This window comes from Amblyraja radiata, chromosome 13 (assembly GCF_010909765.2).
Source record: "Amblyraja radiata isolate CabotCenter1 chromosome 13, sAmbRad1.1.pri, whole genome shotgun sequence".
In the NCBI taxonomy this organism is placed as follows: domain Eukaryota; kingdom Metazoa; phylum Chordata; class Chondrichthyes; order Rajiformes; family Rajidae; genus Amblyraja; species Amblyraja radiata.
Window position 1 is genome coordinate 45,510,523 of NC_045968.1, and position 25,523 is coordinate 45,536,045.

General features: G+C 39.4%; 1 protein-coding gene across 15 annotated transcripts in view; it reads right to left on the reverse strand.

Annotated features, from left to right (window-relative positions):
- trip12 (thyroid hormone receptor interactor 12) overlaps nt 1-25,523 on the reverse strand; it is a 109,536-nt gene that overhangs the window by 70,990 nt on the left and 13,023 nt on the right. For all 15 annotated transcript variants that reach the window (XM_033031928.1, XM_033031931.1, XM_033031939.1 and 12 more), the window contains 4 exons: nt 7,128-7,274; nt 4,291-4,398; nt 1,633-2,435; nt 823-928 (listed from right to left, as the gene is read on the reverse strand). In XM_033031928.1, coding sequence (XP_032887819.1) covers nt 823-928; nt 1,633-2,435; nt 4,291-4,398; nt 7,128-7,225 — 1,115 coding nt within the window. In that variant the 5' untranslated portion in view covers nt 7,226-7,274. The remainder of the gene's footprint in view (nt 1-822; nt 929-1,632; nt 2,436-4,290; nt 4,399-7,127; nt 7,275-25,523) is intronic.

Genomic DNA, 25,523 nt, shown 5'->3' on the forward strand with positions numbered 1-25,523 from the left:
CTTCTGATTATATAGAAGTCCATTGCAGCGCGGGTTTACTGTACGGTGACAGCTGATAAAGTTCAACTTTCATAACATTTATTTATTTTTCCTTTCCAATCAAGAATTTAAGCACCTAATAGGAATCCTCCAAAATTACACAATATTCAACACAAATATACCTCTAAGAAATATATCATAACTTGAGATTAAGACATATATTTCAATATCGCTGGAAACTTGTGTAACTTTATTAACTTGTGTTGAAAGATTTTATTTTCATGAAATCAGTAAAGTTAATGTATGATGCTTTTCTCCTTATTCTCATCATCTCCACACCTTCCACTGACCTATTTGGCAGACAATGAAATGTTTACAATCTACATATCATTTAAATGCAGTTTTGGGCCAACATGGGCTTTTTTTTTTTGAACTGCAAATGGTTAAGAGGTCATTAATCATGACTAAAATTTACCTTGCGACTCCAAAATTACTAATGCTATTACAAGTATCGCAAATCCACGATGGAGATAAATTTGGCCTGAAGAGTGCTGAACAAAAACTCTGCTGGGTAAATTAATTAATACAGAATCTCAAATTTAAAAATGTGATTCCATTGGATAATCCATGGGAAATCTCATCATCAAACCAATTCAGATAATTTGATGATAATAGCACCCAATAGTCAAATAACAGTAGAAACACACTAAATAACCCATTATTTAGTTAACGAGTCTCAAGAGATTGAAATCAAGTTATTTCAGGAATACGAAAAAAATCGTTCCATCAAAAGTATAGCACTGAACTAATTCCAAACTGAACCTTTAATTTTAAAGCAATTACCTGGTACTAGCACAGGAGCCCGTGGTCTTTTGCCGTGTGCTCCGCCTCAAACTGGGGAGCTCTGCTGGTGGCGATTCACTGCGCTTCTTGGTAGACCTTCTCAAGCCTTTAAAAATTCAACAGTACAGGGTGCATGTTTATTTCTAATATCTTAATATAATTATATTCAAACGATAAAACCTTTTTAAAGGTTTTTCTTTCTGAAATACTTCAGTTTTATTTGTGCATTTGCTGGTTTCACAATTTAATGCTGATCTGAGAATTGTTAAGGTTACTCCCTGTGGCACTATTTTCCCTAGAAAACAGAATACCAACTTCCATTTTCAAATTAAACTTATCTAAACTTTAAAAACCCAAGGTAAATGCTCAGATTCAATGTTACTTGGCATATTAGCCACATGAACCAAGAACAAGAACATAACTGATTGCAGAATAAATTTTGCTACCATGGACAAGGGTCGTAAATTATCCACCTCTCTTCATGCTCCACACTCACTTGTGTGGAATTACAGGTCGAAAAAAAATTCCTAACATATAATGTAAGGCAATTTATTTGCCACAGAAAATTACCAGTGGCATGGCATGGAAGAATATTGCAATTTTCCTTCAAATACAGGAGTATAAAAGTACAATAATTAAATTTCATACCTGTAAATTTGATTATGAATTAATATTTGCATAAAAATGATTTCTCACAATTTAAATTATTAAGTATTACAGTATCATAATGATCTGTTTATATTAATGAGATAGCTTCTTAAGAAAACAGTTTCTGAATTTGAATAACAAAACACAATTTCAACCACTCACTGGCTAACTTTGCTTGGAGGCCTGAAGGCCCGGGTTTTGAAGTCTCCGATTTAGAAGATCCTGGGAGTGACAGTTTTGCTTTTGGCAGACTAACTTTAGGGCTGAAGCGAGCAGCCCACTCAAATTTGGAGGAACTACCAGTTTTGCTCTGCTCCTTTTCCCGACTGCTTCTGCGAGGGCTGGGACTGGAGGCTGAGCGAGAACGACGAGCTTTATTCTGATCTTTTCCTTGTTTTAGCCTGGCTCCCTGAGGCACAGCAGCAGAGGAGGAAGATGATGTAGAGGCAGAGGAAGAAGAATCAGTGACAGTGCTGCACCCAGCTTTGGCTGAGGTCGCTGATTTTGAAGCCAGCTTGGTTGGTTTAGCAGATCTCTCTTCAGCACTGATCGAGTCAGGCAGAGAATCACTTATAGATGCAGCAGGTTCAAGCTTTTTCCTTTTTTGAAAAGGGGAAGCACCAACAGACCCAGTCTGTTTTCTGCTCTGGGCCTTACTAGTTGATGCTGCTGGAGCAGTTCTTATTTGATCCTGCACAGGTTTCCTTTTCTTTGGGGACTTAGTTTGCAGCTTGTGTTTTTGCGTTTCAGTAGGATTCTCAGTGGATTGAAGGGCTTTGGATCTTTTCGCAGAGCAGGTTGAGTTTGAACTGCTGTAATCAGGACTTGGACCACGCTTTACGCCTCTTAGGCTGCTTTTCGAGTTGTCCCTTTTAGTTTGTCCCGTTTTGGGTCTATCAGACCTAATTCTATCTTCTTGCTGTGGCACAGATGCGACCGATGAAGAGCTACAGCTCCTGGAATTCCTGAAGATACAAAAGTACATTTACCAAAGAGAACATATTATGCATATTAGTAACTTCAAAAACTTTAAAAACACATGCCCATGACTAAACAGATTATGGACAAAAATATTTCCAGAACAATTACTTTTAGTAAGTTTTATTTTTGATTTATAAATGGTGAAACCCTTGATGTAAATGGAGCCAAGGACATTGTCCCAAATGGATTAGGATAAATATTGAGATTGTTCACTTAGGATTAGATCCAAGCCACCTGAACACATGGCATTTCAGTGCATGCAATCGTATGCAGTTGCTTTAAGTTGTGAAACATCTACATGAGACTACACATGGAAACAGTGGGAGAAACAAAAACAAAGAAAGTTCAATAAAATCTTAATTTCTCCACAAACAAGGAGAAAATTCAATAATTTGCTCAATGTTGACATTATGGCAGCTCTACCATGGTGAGAAATTGAAAGAATGTAAACATTGAATTCTGGTATTCAATGCAACGTTTACCTAGAAAAATACATTTCAACATTTAAGAAAGAAAAACTGCCAAAAGACAATTTTACTCATATCCTGAGAAAATTACACAGGCAGCCAAGCCCAGAGTATAATTTCCGATTAAAAGATGCTTAAAAATTACATCCGGTTGCTGCAATTGCACAGAACCTCTCTGGCAGATGCAGTATAATATAGATAAATGTGAGGTTATCCACTGTGGTGGCAAAAACAAGGAGGCAGATTATCTCAATGGGGTTAGGTTAGGTAAGGGGGAGGTACAGCGAGACCTGGGTGTCCTTGTACACCGGCCACTGAAAGTTGGCGTGCAGGTACAGCAGGCAGTGTAGAAAGCTAATGGAATGTTGGCCTTCATAACAAGAGGATTTCAGTTTAGAAGTAAAGAGGTTCTTCTGCAGTTGTATAGGGCTCTGGTAAGACAGCAGCTGGAGTATTACGTACAGTTTTGGTCTCCTAATTTGAGGAAGGATATCCTTGTGATTGAGGCAGTGCAGGTTCACGAGATTGATCCCTGAGATGGCGGGACTGTCATATGAGGAAAGATTGAAAAGACTAGGCTTGTATTCACTGGAGTTTAGAAGGATGAGGGGTATCTTATAGAAACATATAAAATTATAAAAGGACTGGACAAGCTAGATGCAGGAAAAATGTTCACAATGTTGGGCGAGTCCAGAACCAGGGGCCACAGTCTTAGAATAAAGGGGAGGCCATTTAAGACTGTGAGAAAAAACTTTTTCACCCAGAGTTGTGAATTTGTGGAATTCACTGCCACAGAGGGCAGTGGAGGCCAAATCACTGGATGGATTTAAGAGAGAGTTAGATAGAGCTCTAGGGTCTAGTGAAATCAAGGGATATGGGGAGAAGGCAAGCACGGGTTATTGATTGGGGACAATGAATGGCGGTGCTGGCTCGAAGGGCCAAATGGCCTCCGCCTGCACCTATTTTCTAAGTTTCTATGTTTCTAACCTCTTTACAAGCATCTGCACGCTATGATAATTTAAATCATATTTTCATCTTAGAAGACAAGTATCAGTTACACCACAAAATTAATGTTTAAGCAGCTCATGACAGTAGAATAATCATGAACAGACATGTTTTATTCAAATCTCCTACTAATTTGCTAGGGTTTAAGTTCCTCTTGGAGGTATCCATTGCCCTAAAGAGAGTAAGATGCCCTATTAACAAGGTTCCAAACAAGATTCCAATGAGGAGGAAATTGAGGTTATAATTTTCATTATGCAAAGTTCCATTAATTTATTTTTTGCAAAATTGATGTTTAGAGCAGTTTGTTTAATTTCCAGCTAACATCGAGTAATGAACATTTATGTTTGTTAGATAAAATATACAATACCTTCGCGACACACGCCCTCTGGATTGACCAGAGGTAGTGTCTGACTGCAATTTTGTTGCTTTAGCAGTTGTCGTCCTTGGAATCTGGTTTCTCTCCTCTGACTGTGATCTATTGCAAGGAACCAAACAACGATACATCAGTTTCTTAGTTAGGTATTGCTAGTACATGACATATTGCCACATCCAAGAGGAATGTCAAGGTTAGATCTTTATCAAATGCAGTTAGAAATTTTGTATTTGGATTACAATTGTTAAGTACCAATAATATATTGTTTTAGATATCTATGAAATGGTGTACTTAAAAACTTTTGCTCATTAACTATTGAGAGCAGTGCTTACTTTTAGAGAATGAGTGTTCCCTAACCAGAAGCCTTGTATCAACAAGGAGGTCCACAATCGACAGAGGACCAAATCTCCAGCATTCAAGTCATTTGATCCAAAGTCATACAAGTTGCCATCACTTACCACAGGGTGAGACCGAGCCTGATGCATTACTGTTACCAAGTAACAGTAATGCATCACCCCTGGATAAGCTCAATGCTTTCTATGCTTGCTTTGAAATGGAGAACAACGATGTACCTTTATGGGCCCCCAACAAACTTTATGGCCCCCCTGACAACCTTTATGGGCCCCCGACAAACCGACAAAGCAGTCTCCGGGGCCCATTTCACCCTGGCAAACCTGGGAAAGTGTCTGACCCAGATGGCATATCTGGCAGTGTTCTCAAAACGTGTGCAGACCGACCTCCCGGAGCTGTGGCAGACATCTTCAGATTAAGAAGAGCAAGGTGAGGTGTCTGAATGACAACCAACTTGTACACTCACGTCCAGTGATGAAGTGCTTCAAGAGGTTGATTGTGAAGCAAATTAATTCCTACTTCAATAATGGCCTGAAGCAAATTCAATTCACCTACGGCTACATTGGATCCACAGTAGATGTGGTCTCGCTGACTCTCCCCTCTGCGCTAGCCAACTTGGATAACAGGAAAACGTACGTCAGTCTGTTGTTCATCAACTACCTCCCAGCGTTCAACACCATCCCTTCTCAACTTATCATCAACTTAGGGAATTGGGTCTCTGCTCATCCCACTGCAACTGGATCTTCGACTTTCTCATCTGTAGACCCAAGTCAGTATGGATTGGCAACAACACTAACTCCTCACTGACCACTTTAGGTTAGCATACTCAATCCCCTGCTCTATTCTTGCTATACCCATGACTGTGTACCAAATGCAGCACAAATGCAGTCTTTAAATTCACTAATACCATTGTTGGATAAACAATGAGTAACAAATCAGAGTACAAAATGGAGATCAATAATTTGGTTGGTGGTGGCAAACCAATGATATGCCCTGGGTCTAGCACACAGATGCAATCACAAAGAAAGCTTACCAATTGTGTTTATTTTCTCAGATGTTGGAGATTTAGCAACACTATCGAACATCTATCCGTGTATGGAGCAGAGCATACTGACTGGTTGCAACAAGGCCTGGTTCAGTAATTCAAATGCTCAGGAAAGAAGGAGGCTGCAGAAAGTAGTGGGCATTGTTACCCAGTTCTCATTGCCCACTCCAAAGGGATCTAAAGGAAGCACTTCAAGGGTGCAGCTAGTATCATTAAAGACCCACACGGCACTGGTGATACTCTCCCTCACTGCTATTATCAAGCAGGTGGTCCAGGAGCCAGAAAACATACCTAGTTTCAAGAACAAGCTCTTCCCATAAGAAAAAATGTTCTTGAACCACTATGCACAACCCTAACCACAACTCTACCTCACCATCGAATAATTATTTGCACTACAATGATTGGTCTACATTCTTTATCTTTTTGTTTAGATTAGTTTATTGTCACGAGTACCGAGGCAGTGCACTAATCGCCTAAGTGTGACATGCCCTTAAAGCTGTTGTTGCGTGCTAACCAGTCAGCGGAAAGACTATACATGATTACAATTGAGCCATCCAGTGTAGATGCATGATAAAGGGAATAATGTTTAGTGCAAGATAAAGTCCAGCAAAGTCGGATTAAAGATAGTCCAAGGGTCTCCAATGAATTAGATAGTAAATCAGGATCTCTCTCTCTCTCTTAGTTAATAGGATGGTTCAGTTGCTATGGAAGAGACCTTCTACAGCTTGGAAGAAACTGTACCCAAATCTGGAGGTGTGCCTTCTCGCACTTCTGTACCTCTTGCCTGAATGGAGAGGGGAGAAGAGGGAGTGACTGGGGTGAGACTCATCCTTGATTAGGCCGATGGCCTTGCCAAGGCAGCATGAAGTGTAAATGAAGTCAATGCAAGGTAGGTTGGTTTGTGTGATGGTCAGGGCTGCACCCTCGATTCTCAGCAATTTCTTGTGGTCTTCGATAGAGCAGCTCCCAAATCATGCTGTGATGTTTCCCAATAAAATGCTTTCTGTAGCGCATCTGTGGAAGTTGCTGAATATGCCAAACTTCTTAAGCCTTCTAAGGACGTAGAAGGTTCGCTTTCCTGGCCATTGCCTCTGTATGCTTCGCACCATGGTTTTGCACCATCATGGTCTGGTTTACATAGAATAACTGCATTTTATTTTATTTTTTTAATAATTGTTCCCATTTATGTCCATTGCATATAACGAATAAATACATGATCTTACCATTCACCATTTCATTAACAATGAAAGCGTTATGCTGACACTGCCAAACTGATATATAATGCGACAGGTCAGTGAAATCCTGCCCATTCTATAAGAGTTAAAAAGGACCACACGTGCCAGGCTGATAGAATTTTCATCTCACCACAGGACTGTCAGAGTATTCACATGCAATACAGCAAATAAAGATGTTTAACTCTCCATATTTTACTTGCCTTCCTCCTGCTGCTTCGTCTTGTGGCTGGGCCCCGGCAGTGTTCCTCTGTGAACGTCGCAGTGACCCCCCTGTATTGTAATTAGGCCGGTTGGACATTGGCACCTCTCTCCTTAAGGGACATACCCTTTCTAGACACTATCATTCACTGAAACAGAGATTTTGAAATCAGAACAGAAATATAAAATAATGTTGCCTTATTTACATAGCAATAAAATTAATCAGTTTATGGCTTGACATTTTATACTAATCTGAATTAATCTTTATACGAGTTAACCAGTGTGATTATGATTAATGAAAAATAACCGCCCCAGATACTTTTTTTTTTAAGCACCAACATGGGTTCGTACACCATATTTTATGTCCTTAAACCAAATACGTGAATTTGCACTCTCCAAGAGCATTCTATTGAAAGAGCTAATAGCCGATAGAACTAGAATAATGCGGCACTCACTTGATTTTGGTTGGGCCACACAGGCAGGTTAACCCGACCGACTATTCAGTTTTCCTCCTATAACTCCACAACCCACTTAATTTTTCTGTGAACCACGTGAGTTAGACAATAGACAATGGGTGTAGGCCATTTGGCCCTTCGAGCCAGCACCGCCATTCAATGTGATTACGGCTGATCATCCCCAATCAGTACCCCGTTTCCTGCCTTCTCCCCATATCCCCATTAAAAGCAATGTGGGGAAAATAAACAATGAGCTCAAGCAAAATGTGGAAAACAGGGCATCAGCAGGTTTAAAGGGAGCCTGAGAATGGTGTCCATGTTTTTGGAGGAGTGTTGGAATGAGGGCATTGGGGTTATAGGGAATCTGGCACGGGGCCACAATGTGGTTATAAGGTGCATGTGAATATGACACCATTGTTTAGATGGAGCACGGGAAACATATCTGGCATTTCTGAAAAACTCAACAGTACTTTATTGGAGTCAAATGTACAAGAAATGTCACTGTTAACTGGAAGTGTAGTTCTGCATCTTAAATATTATCAGTATCATACTGAAAGATGGATTCAGAAAATATTACTTATAACCACTGCAGCCATTTTGTACATCACCATGGCTTAACTCCAACATTCTTGCCTGGCAGAATCATATTGCTGCCGCAAAATCTAAATAAATTTCAGGGCACCATAATGTTTTGGACACAGCAATGTCATGTAAGTGAAAGGAGTCATGTTTAGTATTTTGGTGCATATCCTTTGCATACAATGACTGCATGAAGTCTGCGATTCATGGACATCACGAGTTGCTGGGTGTCTTCTCTGGTGATGCCCAGCCAGGCCTGTATTGCAGCCATCTTTAGCTTATGCTTGTTTTGGGGGCTAGTCCCCTTCAGTTTTCTCTTCAGCATAAAAAAGGCATGCTCAATCGGGTTCAGATCAGGTGATTGACTTGGCCACTCAAGAATTTACAATTTTTTAAGCTTTGAAAAATTCCTTTGTTGCTTTAGCAGTATGTCTGGGATTATTGTCTTGCTGTGGAATGAATCGCCAGCCAATGAGTTTTGAGGCATTTGTTTGAACTTGAACAGATAGGATGGGTCTATACACTTCAGAATTCATTATGCTACTACCATCAGCAGTTGTATCATCAATGAAGATAAGTGAGCCAGTGCCTTCAGCAGCCATACACGCCTAGCCCATTACACCCCCACCACCGTGTTTCACGGATGAGGTGGTATGCTTTGGATCCTGGGCAGTTCCTTCTCTCCTCCATACGTTGCTCTTGCCATCACTCGGACATAAGTTAATCTTCGTCTCATCTGTCTACAAGATCTTTTTCCAGAACTGTGGTTGCTCTTTTAAGTATTTCTTGGCAAACTGTAACTTGGACATCCTATTTTTGCGGCTAACCAGTGGTTTGCATCTTGCAGTGTAGCCTCTGTATTTCTGTTCATGAAGTTTTCTGCAGACAGTGGTCATTGACAAATCCACACCAGACTACTCAGACAGGGGTTTGGCAATTCTTCTTTATTACAGAGAGAATTCTTCTGTCATCATCTGTGGAGTCTTCCTTGGCCTGCCAGTCCCTTTACGATTAGTAATCTCACCAGTGCTCACTTGCTTTAAATTAAATTAAATTTCTTTATTTATATAGCACATTTTTAGTCAACTTGCATTGACCCCAAAGTGCTTCACATAATTACATCCACACACACAGGCAAAGGTGGGTGAAGTGTCTTGCCCAAGGACACACACACAGGCAAAGGTGGGTGAAGTGTCTTGCCCAAGGACACAACGACAGTAAGCACTCCAAGCGGGATTCGAACCAGCTACCTTTCGGTTGCCAGCCGAACACTTAGCCCATTGTGCCATCTGTCGTGGGTAGTGTTCAGCATCTTAATGATGTTCCAAACAGTTGATTTTGGTAAGCCTGTTTGGCTGATGTCTCGAACAGTTTTATTTTTGTTTCTCAGTCTCATAATGGCTTCCTTGACTTTAATTGGCACAACTTTAGTCCTCATGTTGATAAACACCAATAAAAGTTTCCAAAGGTGATGGAAGGACTGGAGGAAAGACTAGGTGCTGAGAGCTCTCTTATATCTGCATTAAGGAGGCAATTAAACATACTTGAGCAATTACAAACACCTATGAAGCCACATGTCCCAAACATTATGGTGCCCTGAAATGGGGGCACTGCATAAACCCAGCTGTAATTTCTACATGGTGAAAACAAAATGTGTAAAATACCCTTTAATAAAATCTGACATGGTGCACTTTTATCACGTGATTTTGTTCCTATTACAAATCTTAAATTGTAGAGTACAGAGGCAAATAAATAAATGATGGGTCTTTATCCCAAACATTATGCAGGCACTGTAATACCCAAGGCTGTGAGGATATAACTATTTTGACAGTCTAGGCCAGCAGGAATAGAAACAGTGAATAACAAACTAATTTGAGTTCACCGTGTACAAACATACTGCATGTAGCTGTGGCCCAAATTACAGATGAAAAGACACTTTATAAACATTTTTCAAGAAAACTAGAACAATAAGTGAAATGCATTTCACGTTGCTGATTAATGACTGGATTTAGTATAGATTCATTGAATTGTGGGTAGTGTTCAGCAGACTGATGAAATGAGATTTTAGCAAGTGTATGAGGAGTGATACGATATGGGTAGCTTTAGAAAATGGACATTTCTGATTTATGGAGAAATAAGCTTACTCCAGAACTGAACCTTTGCATAACATAGGGACTGCCCGCGCATCTTCATACAAATAAATCTGTCCCTTTAAAAGTCAGTCAGGCTGCTCAACAAGTTGAATGTGCTAAACCAAATCTTTAAACAGGCTAGATTTATTAGTTATGCTAGTTATTAGATTTGTAGTGTGATTTGTTGTTTGTTTTTTTAAGCTGCACATGCTGGAAATCTGAAGTAAACAGAATGCCAAAAATAAAACCAGGTCAGTCGTCAACCGTGGAAACATAGTTTATTTCAGATAGCTGATTTTTCAGCAGAACGAGTCAAAAATTGGAAACATACATGTTTACACAGGTTTCCTCCTCTCCGCAGATGTTGACTGACTTGCTGAGTATTTCCAGAATTTTTTCCTACAATTCTCCACTAAGTGTAGTATTCTGTACCCATCAGTTCCAACATTTTTCTTCCTTTCCTCTGTCCTAATTAATTTCTTATTTATACCTCCAATGACAAAGTCTTCACCAGCCTCTATCAGCCAGCAGCTTCCTAAAATTTCAGCTCATCTCTGAATCTTCAAACAATCTCAGACAGTCCCGTGATTCTCTCCAACCTACCCCTCTGCAACTCAAAATGCAATTGATTTCCAACTGTTTCTAGTTCCAACAAAAGACTAAGGTCTGAAGAAAGGTCCAGACCTGAATTGTCTCCTATCCATGTTCTCCAGAAATGCTGTCTGACCTGCTGAGTTATTCCAGCACAGTATTCTTACCAAATAAAGATCTGACTTGATACACTATCCATTCCTCTCTCAGCAGATGCTCTTATTGCAAGAGTATTTCCAGCACTATTTTAGTTGTATTTTCAACTTTTCTCCAACTTAAAATGTAGCAAATACATTTACTGAAGTGTTGTAGTAAGTAGCAACTGCTATTCCATGTCAAGCACAGCATACCACATTGAAATGAGAAAGGAGCCAACAAAATCAAGAATAATTTCGCATTTCTTCATTGCAAGTGTACATTCTGTACACAAATACTGTTATTGTTACAATACAGTAGAGCTAGTCAAATACAAAAGACCTTGCATAGTAAAAACCTGCATTTCTCAGATTCATTGCTGAACTGCAGTTCATCATAAATCAATTTTCTTAATCTAAAGAAATACTTCTGATGACAAGAGCCGAAATGGAACAGATGAGATATTTACAACCAAATGATAATTTTGGGCTCAGATAGCCTTAACAAATTATATGAACCTCTACCCAGACAGTCAAATCTTGTTCCGGCCCACTTTGTTTACCCAAGAAAACTTCCTTAATTGTTACTGTACTCAGACCATCAATAACAGTATCTTACACAAACATGCTCTATTAAACAGGACTTTCATTCAGCTGCCGGAATGGACATCAATTTAACTTAGGGATTAATGATTCTACCAATAGTATTGACAGTATTTTAAAACAACCCGAATGCTCAATCCGCAAAAGAAATGTTTCACATTTCAAACACATTTGCTGGACTATTATTTAAGAATGTGGCTTTAATTTTGTCCTGTACCTCAGTCAAAGAATGAGTACCAGAAATAGCCATGACACAGAACTGATGGCCGTTCTTGCAATCAGAGGATAACGAGTTCAAGTTCTCTGGCTCTACATTAAATTTCTTGTTGAGATGCTATCAAATCATCCCCTACAAAGTACACTTCTCTTACCTGTTTGCATCTGCATTATCAATTCACAACTTAAAGCATTGTCATGCACATTTTAGAACACACAGCTTATATCTGTATATTCTTCTTTGAAACATCCATGAAGAACGGGGTGGCATGGTGGTGCAGCGGCAGAGTTGCTGCCTTAGTGCCACCAGAGACCCGGGTTCTCACCCGACTATTGGCGCTATTTACAGAGTTTGTACGTTCTCCGTGGGGCCTTTGTCGGTTTTCTCCAGGAGCTCACATTCCCTCACATATTCCAAAAACATACAGGCTTGTCGGCTAATTGGCTTGGTAAAATTGTAAATTGTCCCGTGTGTGCAGGATAGTGTTAGTGTGTGGGGATCGCAGGTCATCGTAGATTCAGTGGGCCCAAGGACCCGTTTCCACGCTGTATCTCTAAACCAAACTAAAGAAAACAATTGGCCACCACTTGAATAATCTTTTCAAGTAAACCAAGATAACATTACAGGTGGTTAAGGGCAGGATGGTTCATTCTATTTTGGTCTAAGAGGATCCTCCCCTCCAAGCATAACACTATTGGCAGCAACACAAACATTCTCAGCTGCGGCTCAGATTGCAGCCCTCTTAACCTAGTCACATGTCGTGGATTCAAATACCACTGCAATGATTTGAGTACAATAAATCTACACTGACACTCGTGTGATATACCATACACTATGCCTGAGGAAGCCTTGTGGCAACAACTTTCCGGTTGTTCCACTATTGCCACACACGGCATTTTCTGTCAAATTTAATGCACTTCATGACTGAAGAATGGTTAGATGGGATATACCCTTAATCCAGTATGATCATTATTTCTCAGAAAAGAATTATGATTAGCTTGGGAACCAGAAGATATCCCTGGCATCACCCACTGCTGTACAAGACAAGATCATGACGGAATGCTTAATCCTTGTGCCTGCTCATCTTTTAGCATTCAAGATGAAGTTGCACAAAGTTTAGCCAGAGTTGCAATGTTTAAGGCTGTAAGACTGATGTGTGCTCCCATCCAGTAGTTAAGGAGTCTGGTGCAAAGAACATGCTGCCCTCATCAACCATAAATGCCACAACCAGCATTTTCATAAACATTAATTTAATTTAAACCTCAAAGTAATACGACCAGAATGAAACCAGTATATGATCATTAATCCCATTTCTCAGTATCCAATTTATTATCTGAAAATGTTCAGATAAAAATATTAATTTTCAAATTTCTTTTGATATGACAAATCACCTTGCTAATCACATGTATCCAATAACAAAAAATAGCCAGATGCCTATGGCACATTTCTATAATAAGCCTGAACACACCTGTATTTCCACTACCTCTGTATCGTCACCCAGTTTCTTGCCCTTGCTCCACCCACTCATCACTCTTCCCTATCTCAGGTTCATCATTAGCTCATTCTGCCCATCATTCCTCCGTTTCTACACTGAACTCAACACGCTCCTTTCTTCTCAGATTCCACCTTTTATCTACTCAACATATCATCTCATTAATTTAATTATACCAATCAATCCCCTCACCTATAATCACCCATCACTTTCCCGGTTCCTTCCCCTCATCTCTCTACCAGCCATCTTTCCTCCACTCCAATCTTGAAAAAGGCAATCTGACCACTTGTTTCCACAGATGCAGAGCATTTCAGTATTCTAGTACCTGAAAATCAGTATTTTGCTAAGGAAATTAGTATTTTTACACGGTGCCATTTTGCTGAAAAAAGTGTTATTTTTAATGTGCGGTCATACCCATGTAAGAGTTCAAGAATGCATAACTTTGCTACCAATTGACGTCTTCTACGCACCTTATTTGACTGCATTCATTGCCATCTTTTTGTATACTGCTGTTTGAACGGCTGCTTCCTGTTTTTAGCACCCTTATGATGATGTGGAAGCCATTTTGGAAAACTCCCTCTCCCACCCTCGCTCTCTCCCTCCATCCTCTTTCCCACCCTCCCACCCTCATTCCCTTCCCACCCTCTCTCCTTTTTCTCCCTCCCTCACTTATTCCTTCCCTCCCACTGCCTCTCCCCCTCCCCTAACAGTCTGTGACCCACAGAGCTGTGGCCATAGCGCTATGTGTAAAGCACATTGCGCTATGTGTAAAGGCAATAGCGCTCCAGCTGGTAGTGCTAGAATTAAGAACCCATACCGATAAACTGACAGCACTGTTTAAACCTGGTGCAGGACAGGCAGAACAAAGCTTACAAAAATAATCAGCAGATCTTGAAATTTAAAATACTAATAGATTTAATCTGCTATAATTTTTAGAGGTACAGTATGACTATACAGTATCCTTGCATTTTTTAAGATTAAACAAGAAATCGGGCTGATTTTAAAAAAATCCGTATTTTACAAAGCAAATCCGTACATCCGTATTCTGATCGCATTTCCATACAAAATACGGAAAATCCGTACTACTTGGCAGCTCTGTAGATGCTACGTGACCTGCGAGTTACTCCAACATTTGGCTTTTTGCTCAATGATCCAGTGGGTTAGTTATGAACAATCTTAATGTATGTTCCTGGGCATGAACTCACCAAACTTAAAGATGGCCAATAAGGTTAATTTTTCCCCAGATTAGTTATTGCATTTCTGCCACAGAATTGCATATTTGCAGCATAGAAATTAGCTGAGTAATCTAATATCGTATTTAGAAAATTGCTACTACCTTGTATTATTGAATGGTTGCATCCTACAGTATCATTTAACCATTACTTAATAAAAGATATCCCCACAAAACAATTACACTGCATTATTACAATATGGAATGTCATAGTTGAAAACATCTCCAAATCCCTCAGGAGGAAAGTATAATATGGTATCCCTACAATTCCTTAATATTTCAGATACTACACAATACAAAATTACAAATATTGACACAACAATAACTCGTTATAGAATACGTAAATATCGTGTGTATTGCATGCCAAATTAGTCTAGTTTCACTTAAACATTTGTTCCATCACTATTTCACAATAAACCACAAGAATAAACTGAAATACAAGTTATGAAAAACCAAACCCACCGCATCCATTTTCCCTAATCCCTCCCCAAAATAGCAAAACATAAATCCAGCTCTGTTTGAAATTCAACCACATTGCTTTCTTGATATTTCCATTAATGCTTTCATTACAAATACTTTTTCCATTCCCTTCTATACCCATCCCTACCCAAGATCATCTCAGTAAATCGTCTTGGAATTGCCTTCAATTAATAGTATTTCTTAAAAATTCAAAAATTCTGACAGAATTGTTGTAAAACTATCCAATTTTTATACTCCAAATCTCTTGAACAAGTCAGTCCATGTGCCTTCACTACGTGTAAGAAGGAACTGCAGATGCTAGTTTAAACTGAGGTTGGACACAAAAAGCTGGAGTAACTCAGCAGGTCAGACAACATCGCTGGAGAAAAAGAATAGGTGATGGCACCTGTATGATTATTACATTTCATGAACAAGGTCACACCAAATCTCTTCTGCTGCAGCAATCTTCTTCCATTTAAATGATCTGTTTCATCATTCTTCTTGTCAAAGCCAACAACTTTAGATTTAGATGAGTCTACACAGATGGTCAAGACTCATCGTCAGAAACTCTAGGTCACACAGCAAGTTCAACGCAAGTCTTTTCAAAAGAATGTTTTACATTAAATATTTTAGCACGATTACAGAAAGAGAAATTCTAGCATAAATCGGGTATTTAAATCCAAGATACCCATTGGGTTCTTAACAGACGGAAGCAAAAAAAGATTAATGTCAATTTATAATACTATTTTGAGAGCTAAACTTTAAATCATGAATACTTCTTGAAACATGTTAATAATATAGAAATATTTTACGGTAATAAAGCAGTGATAAAATCAGAAAATCCTGTAAGCAAAAGTTCCAAATAACTGCTGTCCATGTCTTAGATTGCATCATACAATTCATTCATCACTCCCATGTTAATTGGTTATTACTTAAGTAACTGATTTATGAAGTTATCTCCTTGTTTTCAAATCCATCCAAGGTCTCATCTCACATTTCCTCCAGCATAAAGAAGTTCTACCTCAATTTATGGACATAATCTCAACAGTAAAAGCATACAAATCTGCAGGTGATAGATGCGAGCTCCTATAGACATAAAACTCTAAAAGGACAGCTGGTGAACAAATTCTCAGCTAAATACAAATTCCTTCTGACACAGTAGCACATCCACAGGTGAAGAACATGTTTTTGAAAAGACAGACAAGAAATCAAGCTTCATTGAATTATCAGGTCAGTCATCTTCCAAGCCAGTTGAAGAATAGATATTTGAATAATATCTAAACTTATCTTTCCCGCCTCCAACTTGCTAACCACTTTTAAATCCTGAATTAGTGCATGAAATCCATTTTAAGAATTTCAATAAAAATGCAAACAGAGAAAGCAGCCACCCAGATGACTAACTAGGACTAATCCGCATTGACTTTGAACACACAAGTTCCAAGTGCAATGCTGGAAAATACGGCTGTCGTCATCCATTATCTGGCACATTCTTATGGAAAAGGACCAGATTTAAATTGCACTGGAAGGCATCAAACTACATATTTCCGAAATACTGTGTGAGAACATAGTGGTTTGCAGATTGTGCACTTTAGTAAGCAGAACTTCAGAGGGATAGGGCAGAGGAGATGGCAGAAGTGACTCAGCATGAATTTGAAAGTGTGATATCACAGGTCAAAAGTAATGTTGGTAGAAGGCAGGCTGTTACTTTGCAATTTCGAAACATCAACATTAAGTGTTCTAGCCGAAGAACACTTTAAAAAGTAGCTCAGTTGAATGGAAAGTACATCTGCGCACATGGGAAATCATGGACAGTTCATGACCTGGACATATATACAAGAATTATCCATTATCTGAACTCCAGGTTTCAGAGCTGAAGAGCAGCTGGAGTTACTGAGCGCATTGATATGCCTGAGGACTTTGTGGATAGTACATTTTGGGAAATGGTCACATGGCAGGTTAAACTGCAACTGTCAGGTGGACTAGAAACAGCTGCAGTCCTGGATTGCTTTCATTCAGTAACTGGCAAGGACAGGATTCCACAGGGGCATTGAAAAAGCTAAGAGTATGTCATTGGGGGTGGGGGATTTGTGAGAAAGCAATGACTCTCAATTAATAGGGGGACAGACAGGTGTTTCTATGGCATTAGACGTGATAGTATAGTCTAGGCCTGATGCTAGAGTTACAGGACATCACTGAATGACTGCAGAATACCCAAGGATAGGATCAAGAACCAGAAGTCAGGGTCCACACTGGTATCAAAGGACATGGATAGGAGGAAGTACGAGGTCCTGGAAGCAGATTTAGGATGCCAGGGAATATAAAAAGCAAACTTCAAAGGTGACAATTTCTTGTGCCACCCAATGTCAAGCCCAGAAATTAGAGACCAGAATAAACAAACTCACAGCTGGAAAGGGTGCAAATGTAAGTGCTTAGATTCAAGGATCATTTATGGGGTTGGCAGGATACTGGATCAGGACCAATATGCTTGAGGGCAGGGTTTGCTGGAGCTTTTTGTGAGGGCTCAAAGATGGAAACCCCAGAAATCAGAAAAAGGGCTGTGAGCTAGAAATGCAGTCAGCAAAATAAACAAGCAGCAGAAACAAAGGCGTCCAACACACAGAGTATGGAAAAATGCAACAAGTACAAATTTAAAGACAATAGAAAATGCAACTGAAATCTTGAAACAATTAACAGCATACGTCAAGTTGTAAATTAATATGATCTAATGGCCATTACAGAAATATGACTGCAGGGTAACCAAAGCAGAGCACCAAGTAGGCCAAGGAATTTGAAATTTAACTGTGCCTCACATTTTTTGCCAAAAGGATCATATCCTCATTAGATTTTTTTAATACTATGTCTTTTGTAGCCAAGGCCCTTATCTATCTATATCTATATTACTAAAATTCTCATCGTTTGTTTGTATGTATGCATGCGTACAATATTCCAAAACCCCGTCAAAACGGTACACAATAGCTATACCATTTTCAGCCCACCTTACTCACCATTGCCCTGGCATATAAAATAAAAGTTTTGTTTGGATTGATGTTATATTTTACAAGTTATATTTTAAACTTTACAAAAATCACTTATCAAACCAATTTCCACTTGCCCTGCCCATCAGCAGCGTTCAATGTCACAATGGGATCCCGGATCTCATTTACATTTTTTATTTATTTTTATTTATTTTTTTTAAATCGTGACTTCCATTGTGGGGGTGAGATAGGTGAGGAGTGGTAGAGCAGGAGGATAGAGAGAGAGGAGGGGGTAGGGAGGGGAGAGAGGGGGAAGTGGGGAGGTGAGGAGGGAGAGTGGGGGAGTGGGATAGGGGGTGGGGGAAAGGAGAGGCGAGGGAGGGAGGAGAGGGGAAAGAAGAGGGAGGGTGAAGGAGGGGAGGGAGTGCTGGGGACGAGGGGAAATGGAGGAGGATAGGGCTAGGAAGAGGGATGGCGAAGTGCAGTTAGGAAGGGTTGCTGTGATTCGCGTCACAACAAGGATCTCTGGCATCACAACGGGAACCCCTCAGCTGCGCCTGCGCAGTTGGGGGCTATGCATCAGTGGTGGAATCTTTTGTTGGGGGACGGGGCCCCAACAGGTCCGCACTTGGTCTAGTAAATATCCAACATAAATATCAAAATCATGAGGTGACAAAGTTTTCTCTGTCTGAACTTAGAATACAAGAGCAACCTCTGCAATGCATGGTGCCAGTGTATTTGTAACCTATAAGTTTTATTCAAAATGATCACCATGAGATAATATATTCAGAATGTTAGAGTCCAACTAGTCCTTCATACACTCCGAAATCTACAGGTAGCAAGAGATTTAAGAGGGATTTAAGAGCTATATTTATGAGGGAGTTAGATGTGGCCCTTGTGGCTAAAGGGATCAGGGGGTATGGAGAGAGGGCAGGTACAGGATACTGAGTTGGATGATCAGCCATGATCATATTGAATGGCGGTGCAGGCTCGAAGGGCCGAATGGCCTACTCCTGCACCTATTTTCTATGTTTCTAAGAAACCAGAAGTACATTGTCAAACTAAGACTTAATCACTAATTCTCCACTAATTGGAACTGGTTTACATTTGATACTTTGTAAAATATACAACATAGCTGTCTCACCTGTACCTGTAAATTCAATTACTACATTTGTTAAATTTTACTCTAAACGATAATAAGAGGTTTCCTAAATAGATAAAATGCTGGAGCATTGGGTCGAAGGACCTGGTTCCATGCCATAAGACATAATTCTGAGAGTCTAATCAAAGTGCATACAATGAATGGATTTCAGATTAGCAGCATATATTACACATTGCCTGACCATGTTCAGTGGGGATGAGGAATAGGTATTGTGCCAGCTCCTTTCTACAAAAAAAAACATCCCTATTGCTTAAGTTCATGGGATCAAACTCACAATCAGCAAATTTCTTTGACCTCTTCAATAGATATCAGAGCAAATAACACTAACACAATAGCAGCTACAACAATCAAGATTCACCAAGTTATTTTGTGCTGGTGTCAATAAAGAAGATTACTTCGCCAAGTTAGAAATTCACCAACATCGCTCAGCCAATTATGAGATGCGTAACATCAGGAGAGGTTTGGATGCAGATGGAAATGAAATAAAACTCAAGGATAGACCAGATAATATGTAAGAATATATCTGGCATTAGCATGTCATACCAATGGGCAAGTTCTTTTTTTACTGCATTCTTTAAAGTTTCATGAAGTATACACATTGCCAGCAAGTCATTAGTGATGCCTCAATCTGTCGATTTACATTTGAAAGCCTCTGCTATAATGTTGATTTCATGAAAATGTTGTCTACACATTGGGACCAGATTTAAAACACTGTTTGAAAGAGCAATAATCCAACTTCAAGGCTAGAAGCAATACTTACTAATAGTTACTCCCCATATTTGCAATTCCTTATCCAATTTGGCACATTTCTTTTAATTCAGAAATAAAAAGCCCTTTTCCCCAAACAACAAATAATTTTATCAGGTAATGAAAGCCAATGCAGGACAAATATTTTTTTTCAACCAGAGGACAATGGATTTCTCTACTGGATGGCTGATGCCAGTCATTGCTTTGGTACACTCAAGACTGTACTGTTTTTAGATGATAAAAAAAATCTAGGCATGTGGTCTTATAGAATGATAGTGGCACTGAGGTAAAACATAAGCAAATGGCAACTCAAGCTTCTAATTCTTATGTTCTTGAGCTCAAACGGCTAGATATTATTTTGCCCAAAATTGATATGACAAACCTTAAAATGGTGCTTAAGGACCGACTAAGACCAAACAGTTTTAATTCAAATGAACCAGAGTGAGAGACTCTCAACACCAGAATGCCAACTTGTCCTGTTATTGAGCCTTTACTTGTTTTACCTACCATTCCTTTTTACATGATTATGCCAAAATGTGTCATTTTTCTTTGGGCATTTAGCCTTTTTTTTAAAAAAGAAACATCTAATTGGAACATCCACCAGAGCTATAGCAAAGTATTGATTCTACCACTGCACAGACGTCTCCAGGCAATGAAACAAATGTAATTTAAAAATACATATATTATTATTAGTTTCCCCTGACATCAATCTGAAGGGTCTCAACCCAAAACATCACCCATTCCTTCTCTCCAGAGATGCTGCCTGTCCACCCGCTGAGTTACTACAGCATTTTGTGCCTACTTACATATTATCTGTGATGAATGGTAAACATCCTAAAACAATGGTAACAAATTTGGTTCCCTTTATTATAGAACTGGGAAAGGTAAAAGGAGTATTTTTAAATAAAAACTAACAATCTCCAAATATCAAAGGCAACCAGACTAAAACTGAAGCTCTTTTTCTAATTGATCTCACAAACATTTCTGGCACTACAATTTGTAGCAATGTTACAATACTTACCTTCAGCGGCGCTGCAGTTCCGCTACTAGCCGTGTGCGCGACTTTGGCACCTTGGGGGGGGGGGGGGGGGGAGAATTAAAATGCCGTTTTGTACTGCCTGTCTGAGGCGGACTTCCTCGGGCTGCTGATGAAAAATCGATCAGACTTCCGTTCCCACTACATTTTAAAAAAAATTCGCTGGACAATTTAATATTTTAATATTTGGATTAAAATAAAAAGCGATGTCGAACGCCCTCAACGTGACGGATCGCAAGAACGGGACAAAACAAAGGCTAAGTCGTCTATTTTACAAATAATCTTGCTTCTTGGGATGGCTTTAATCTAATTTTACGTTGTGAAAATGTCATTTGGGCCCCCATACGAACCGGCAGTATTTTTCCTGCCGATATGGGGTTCAAATTCACCGCAAATGCAACGTTCCAATCGATCGTGTTCCAGAAGCATGATGATTAAAATGCCCTTGTTTTTTGGACAATCAAGTCATAAGCCGTCCAAATTGTCTATATTTTGTGTTATTCTCTCTCCATGAACATTAATTTTAAACTCAATATTCACAACAGTTTAAGTCACATGTATTGTGCAAAAAATAATAATTTTGATTATTTTGAGGATGTTTCTGGATTAATTTATGGGAATTAAACATTAAATTCCTTCCATCTGGCATATAAATTCATGACAGTGATGCTTTAAAAATCATGTTATATTGAGAATTCCTGTGAATGGGATTAGTTTGTTTTATGGATACTTAAGCTATTTTTTTAAATTATCCTTTTCTTAAGAAATAGAATCTACAGGACATTCTTAATGTGAAAGTAGTGGGCAGAAAGGCATGTCATGTGTGGTTTGAAGAGCGAAAACTTGTAGTTTACAATGCCAAAATTGAAAAGTTGAGGAAAAACAAGGCGTACAGAGTTGCTTCTTGGTTACAATCTGAGTATGATGATGCTACTGATTATGATAAGCTAGCAACTGATCTTCTCCATACAGACTGGGTCTATTGCTGGAAATTGTAATTTATTTACCTATCTGTTATGGACTTACAGCATATTATACAATAATATTTAAGTTCTGATCTTGAGAAAATCACATTTTTGAATTTTCAAGGCAGTCTGGGTGTTTATTACTATTTCCGTCACAACGGTCACTTTTGTAATTAGCTACAATTAGGTAATTAACTAATTATATGCTTTAATTTCAGGTCATCAAAGTAAGATGATATACATTTGTTTCAGAATGCTTCAATCTATAATAACTGAATGTAACATTGCTACATTTTATTCTGGAATAATTTGTGACATCCAAGAAAATTGCATATGCATATTCAAAATTTGATGGCTCCAGTTAACGGGCTGAACAGTGCTCAATTTATCCCTTCAGCCCTGGCGTGAATTATACCAAGCCTCCTGATGTTGGAAGGTGAGGTTTGACATGGCCTTCAGTCTGAAAAGAAGTGTCTTGACCCGAAACATCACCCATTGCTTCTCTCCAGAGATGCCGCCGGTCCCGCTGAGTTACTCCTGCATTTTGTGTCCATCTTCAATTTTCTTGGCCCCACTCTGGGAGTAGAAGTGGGGGCGGATCCTGACCGCAATGGCCGTGAGCCGAGGCCGAGCTCGGTGATCGTTTGCCTGCTTCTGCTGCTGTTGGAGGTGAGACGTTGCATCGCGCTAGGGTCTTAGGCCTGTCCCACTTTGGTCATCAGTTACGTGACAGGCCGTTTGCGTGCGAAGATTTCGTTCGTTACAAAAAGTTCAGAGCCCCGTGCGATGTCGCGCACAACTACATACCCCTCAGCACTTCCCAGTGGAACCGGCCCCGCGCGGCCATACGATGCCCATGCGCCTCAACGCGACCACGAGGTCGCGTAATTTGCGTGCCAAGGACACGCAAATGGGACAGGCCCTTTAGCCTGTGTATAAAGGAGGAACTGTGCTCCTGGAATACACATCATTGTAAAAGCTTTTTATGAACTATTTTAACAAAATATCTCCAATGGATTTAGATAGTTAAAATGATTTCCCCTCCCAATACCACCCCACAACCTTATACACACATGGTTGGAGGCCGACGCCAATTAAGTCCATCTAGGAACTTATATTTCACTGATCAAGTCAAGAGCACACCTTATCTGTGGAAGAGCAGACAATAAATATGTGGATGCCCAGCTTCAAGCTCATTACAATGTGCTGAAGTCCAAAGACATTGGGCATCAAACAATTGATAGCTTCTGGTTCTGCATGAACTATTTTTTTTTTTTGCAGGCACTCACAATTGAAACCAATGATAAATAACAAGATATCCTCACAAGTACAAAGTTAAGTTTGAGAAATTAAAGCCAATATCTCAGCAAATTTATTCTCTGGAGCGCAGAAGGTTAAGGGGGGGACTTGATAGAGGCCTTTAAAATGATGAGAGGGATAGACAGAGATGATGTGATCAAGCTTTTCCCTTTGAGAATAGGGAAGATTCAAACAAGAGGACATGAATTCAGAATTAAGGGACAGAAGTTTAGGGGTAACATGAGGGGGAACTTCTTTACTCAGAGAGTGGTAGCGGTGTGGAATGAGCTTCCAGTGGAAGTGGTGGCGACAGGTTCGTTGGTATCATTTAAGAATAAATTGGATAGGCATATGGATGAGAAGGGAATGGAGGGTTATGGTATGAGTGCAGGCAGGTGGGACTAAGGGAAAAAAATTGTTCGGCTCGGACTTGTAGGGCCGAGATGGCCTGTTTCCGTGCTGTAATTGTTATATGGTTATATGGTTAAATGGCATTTACCATGTAGCAGTTTTAAAACATTATTTGCGCAATGCAAAGTTCTATTCAACACATATTCCTAATTAAATGCATAAATGTAGAATGTACAAGTAGTATGATGAAATACTTCACAAAACAGGTACAAACGATATACTAAAGTAGACAACAGGAATTAAGTTAACAAAGAACAACTGGTATCTCCAACAACCATTTATATCCCATGTACAACTGCCGCAGTCATATTTTAAAAGAATGATCCATGGGATGATTGGAGTAACATATATTGAGAGTTTGACAGCACTGGGCCTGTAGTTACTGGAGCTTAGAAGGATGAGGGGGTGGGGGACCTAATTGAAGCTTACCGAATAGTGAAAGGTCTAGATAAGAGTGGATGTGAAGAGGATCTAGGACCAGAAGACACTGCTTCAGATTTAAAGGACGTACCTTTAGAAAGGAGATGGAGGAATTTCTTTAGTCAGAGGGTGGTGAATCTGTGTAATTCTTATTACAGAAGGCTGTGGAGGCCAAGACAATAAATATTTTTAAGGTGGAAATTGATAGATTCTTGATTAGTATGGGTGCCAGGGGTTGTGGGGAGAAGGCAGGAGAGTTGGGTTGAGAGGGAAAGATAGATCAGCCATGATTGAATGGTGGAGTAGACATTTTATTGGCCAAATAGCGTAATTCTGCTGCTACAACTTATGAACATATTGCTAGGATTTGTCACCCTTTCTTTTCTAACAAAGTATCAAAAATGAAAGCAGAAAGGATGCCAGTTAAGATTGCAATTGTGCTTTCCATCATTTTCAGAAACGACGTATGAAACAAGCAAAGGATCAATGAATTATCCAAATGCAACAGATAAAGCTGCAAAGCAAATGTTGTTGTTGTTTACAAACCTGATGCAGACTTTTAAAGTTCACATTTTACTACTTTTGCCCAATTACTAGAACATAATGAAATTATATTCACCATTCTTACTCTCGCCTCAATAGCCATTGGGACAGCATTCTGCTATCTGTAAGCCTACTACAGTTGCATCATCATCCATTAGTTTTCTTCAACCCAAGAAAATTAAAGATGCTTTATGATGTCACTTCATTATTGACTCATCATACTGTGGAAGTTCAATTTCTGCCCCAACACAAGCTTAAAAACTTCTCTCCCTTAAAGTTTTAATGTTTGTAGACCTACTTTTGAACTAAGGAAGCATTTGGGTAAAATTTTACTGAGACTGAAGTTGCGAGTTGCACGATCGAAGTAGGAACAAGACATCTAAGTTGAATTTACTATGCCATCACATTTTGTATTATACCCAAGTTTTCTTTTAGCACAACGCATGAGGCAGAATGACATTTCTGAACCACCACAGCATTGCATTAGAATGGATGAACGTGGAAAAGTAAAATGCAGATCAAAACTATTTTGGATAGCCATGGCATAGAAAAACTGACATTTTAAATTCCAAATCAACCAATTAATAGATAAGTTTCAAAAACAAATAATAGAAAAGTTTATATAAATACACACACGCGAGGAAAAAACACAAAGCATTTGGCCTTTGTGGAGAAAGTACTAAAGTACACAGCTCATGATCTACTAGGCAGCAGTGATCCCTGCCCATCTGTGCACTTTGGAGGCATGGACTACTAACAACAGGCACTTCAAAGAACTGAAAATGTACCACCAATGCTGTTGCCTCTAATTTCTGCGTCCCGAGACAAGAAAGCAAGCATAGTCCCCTCGCAGGCTGACAAACCAAAATTCAGTGCTTTAATTACACTTAGCTATCCGAGTAGGCCACATTGTTCTCATGCCAAAGACCAAAAAGAGCACCTATTCT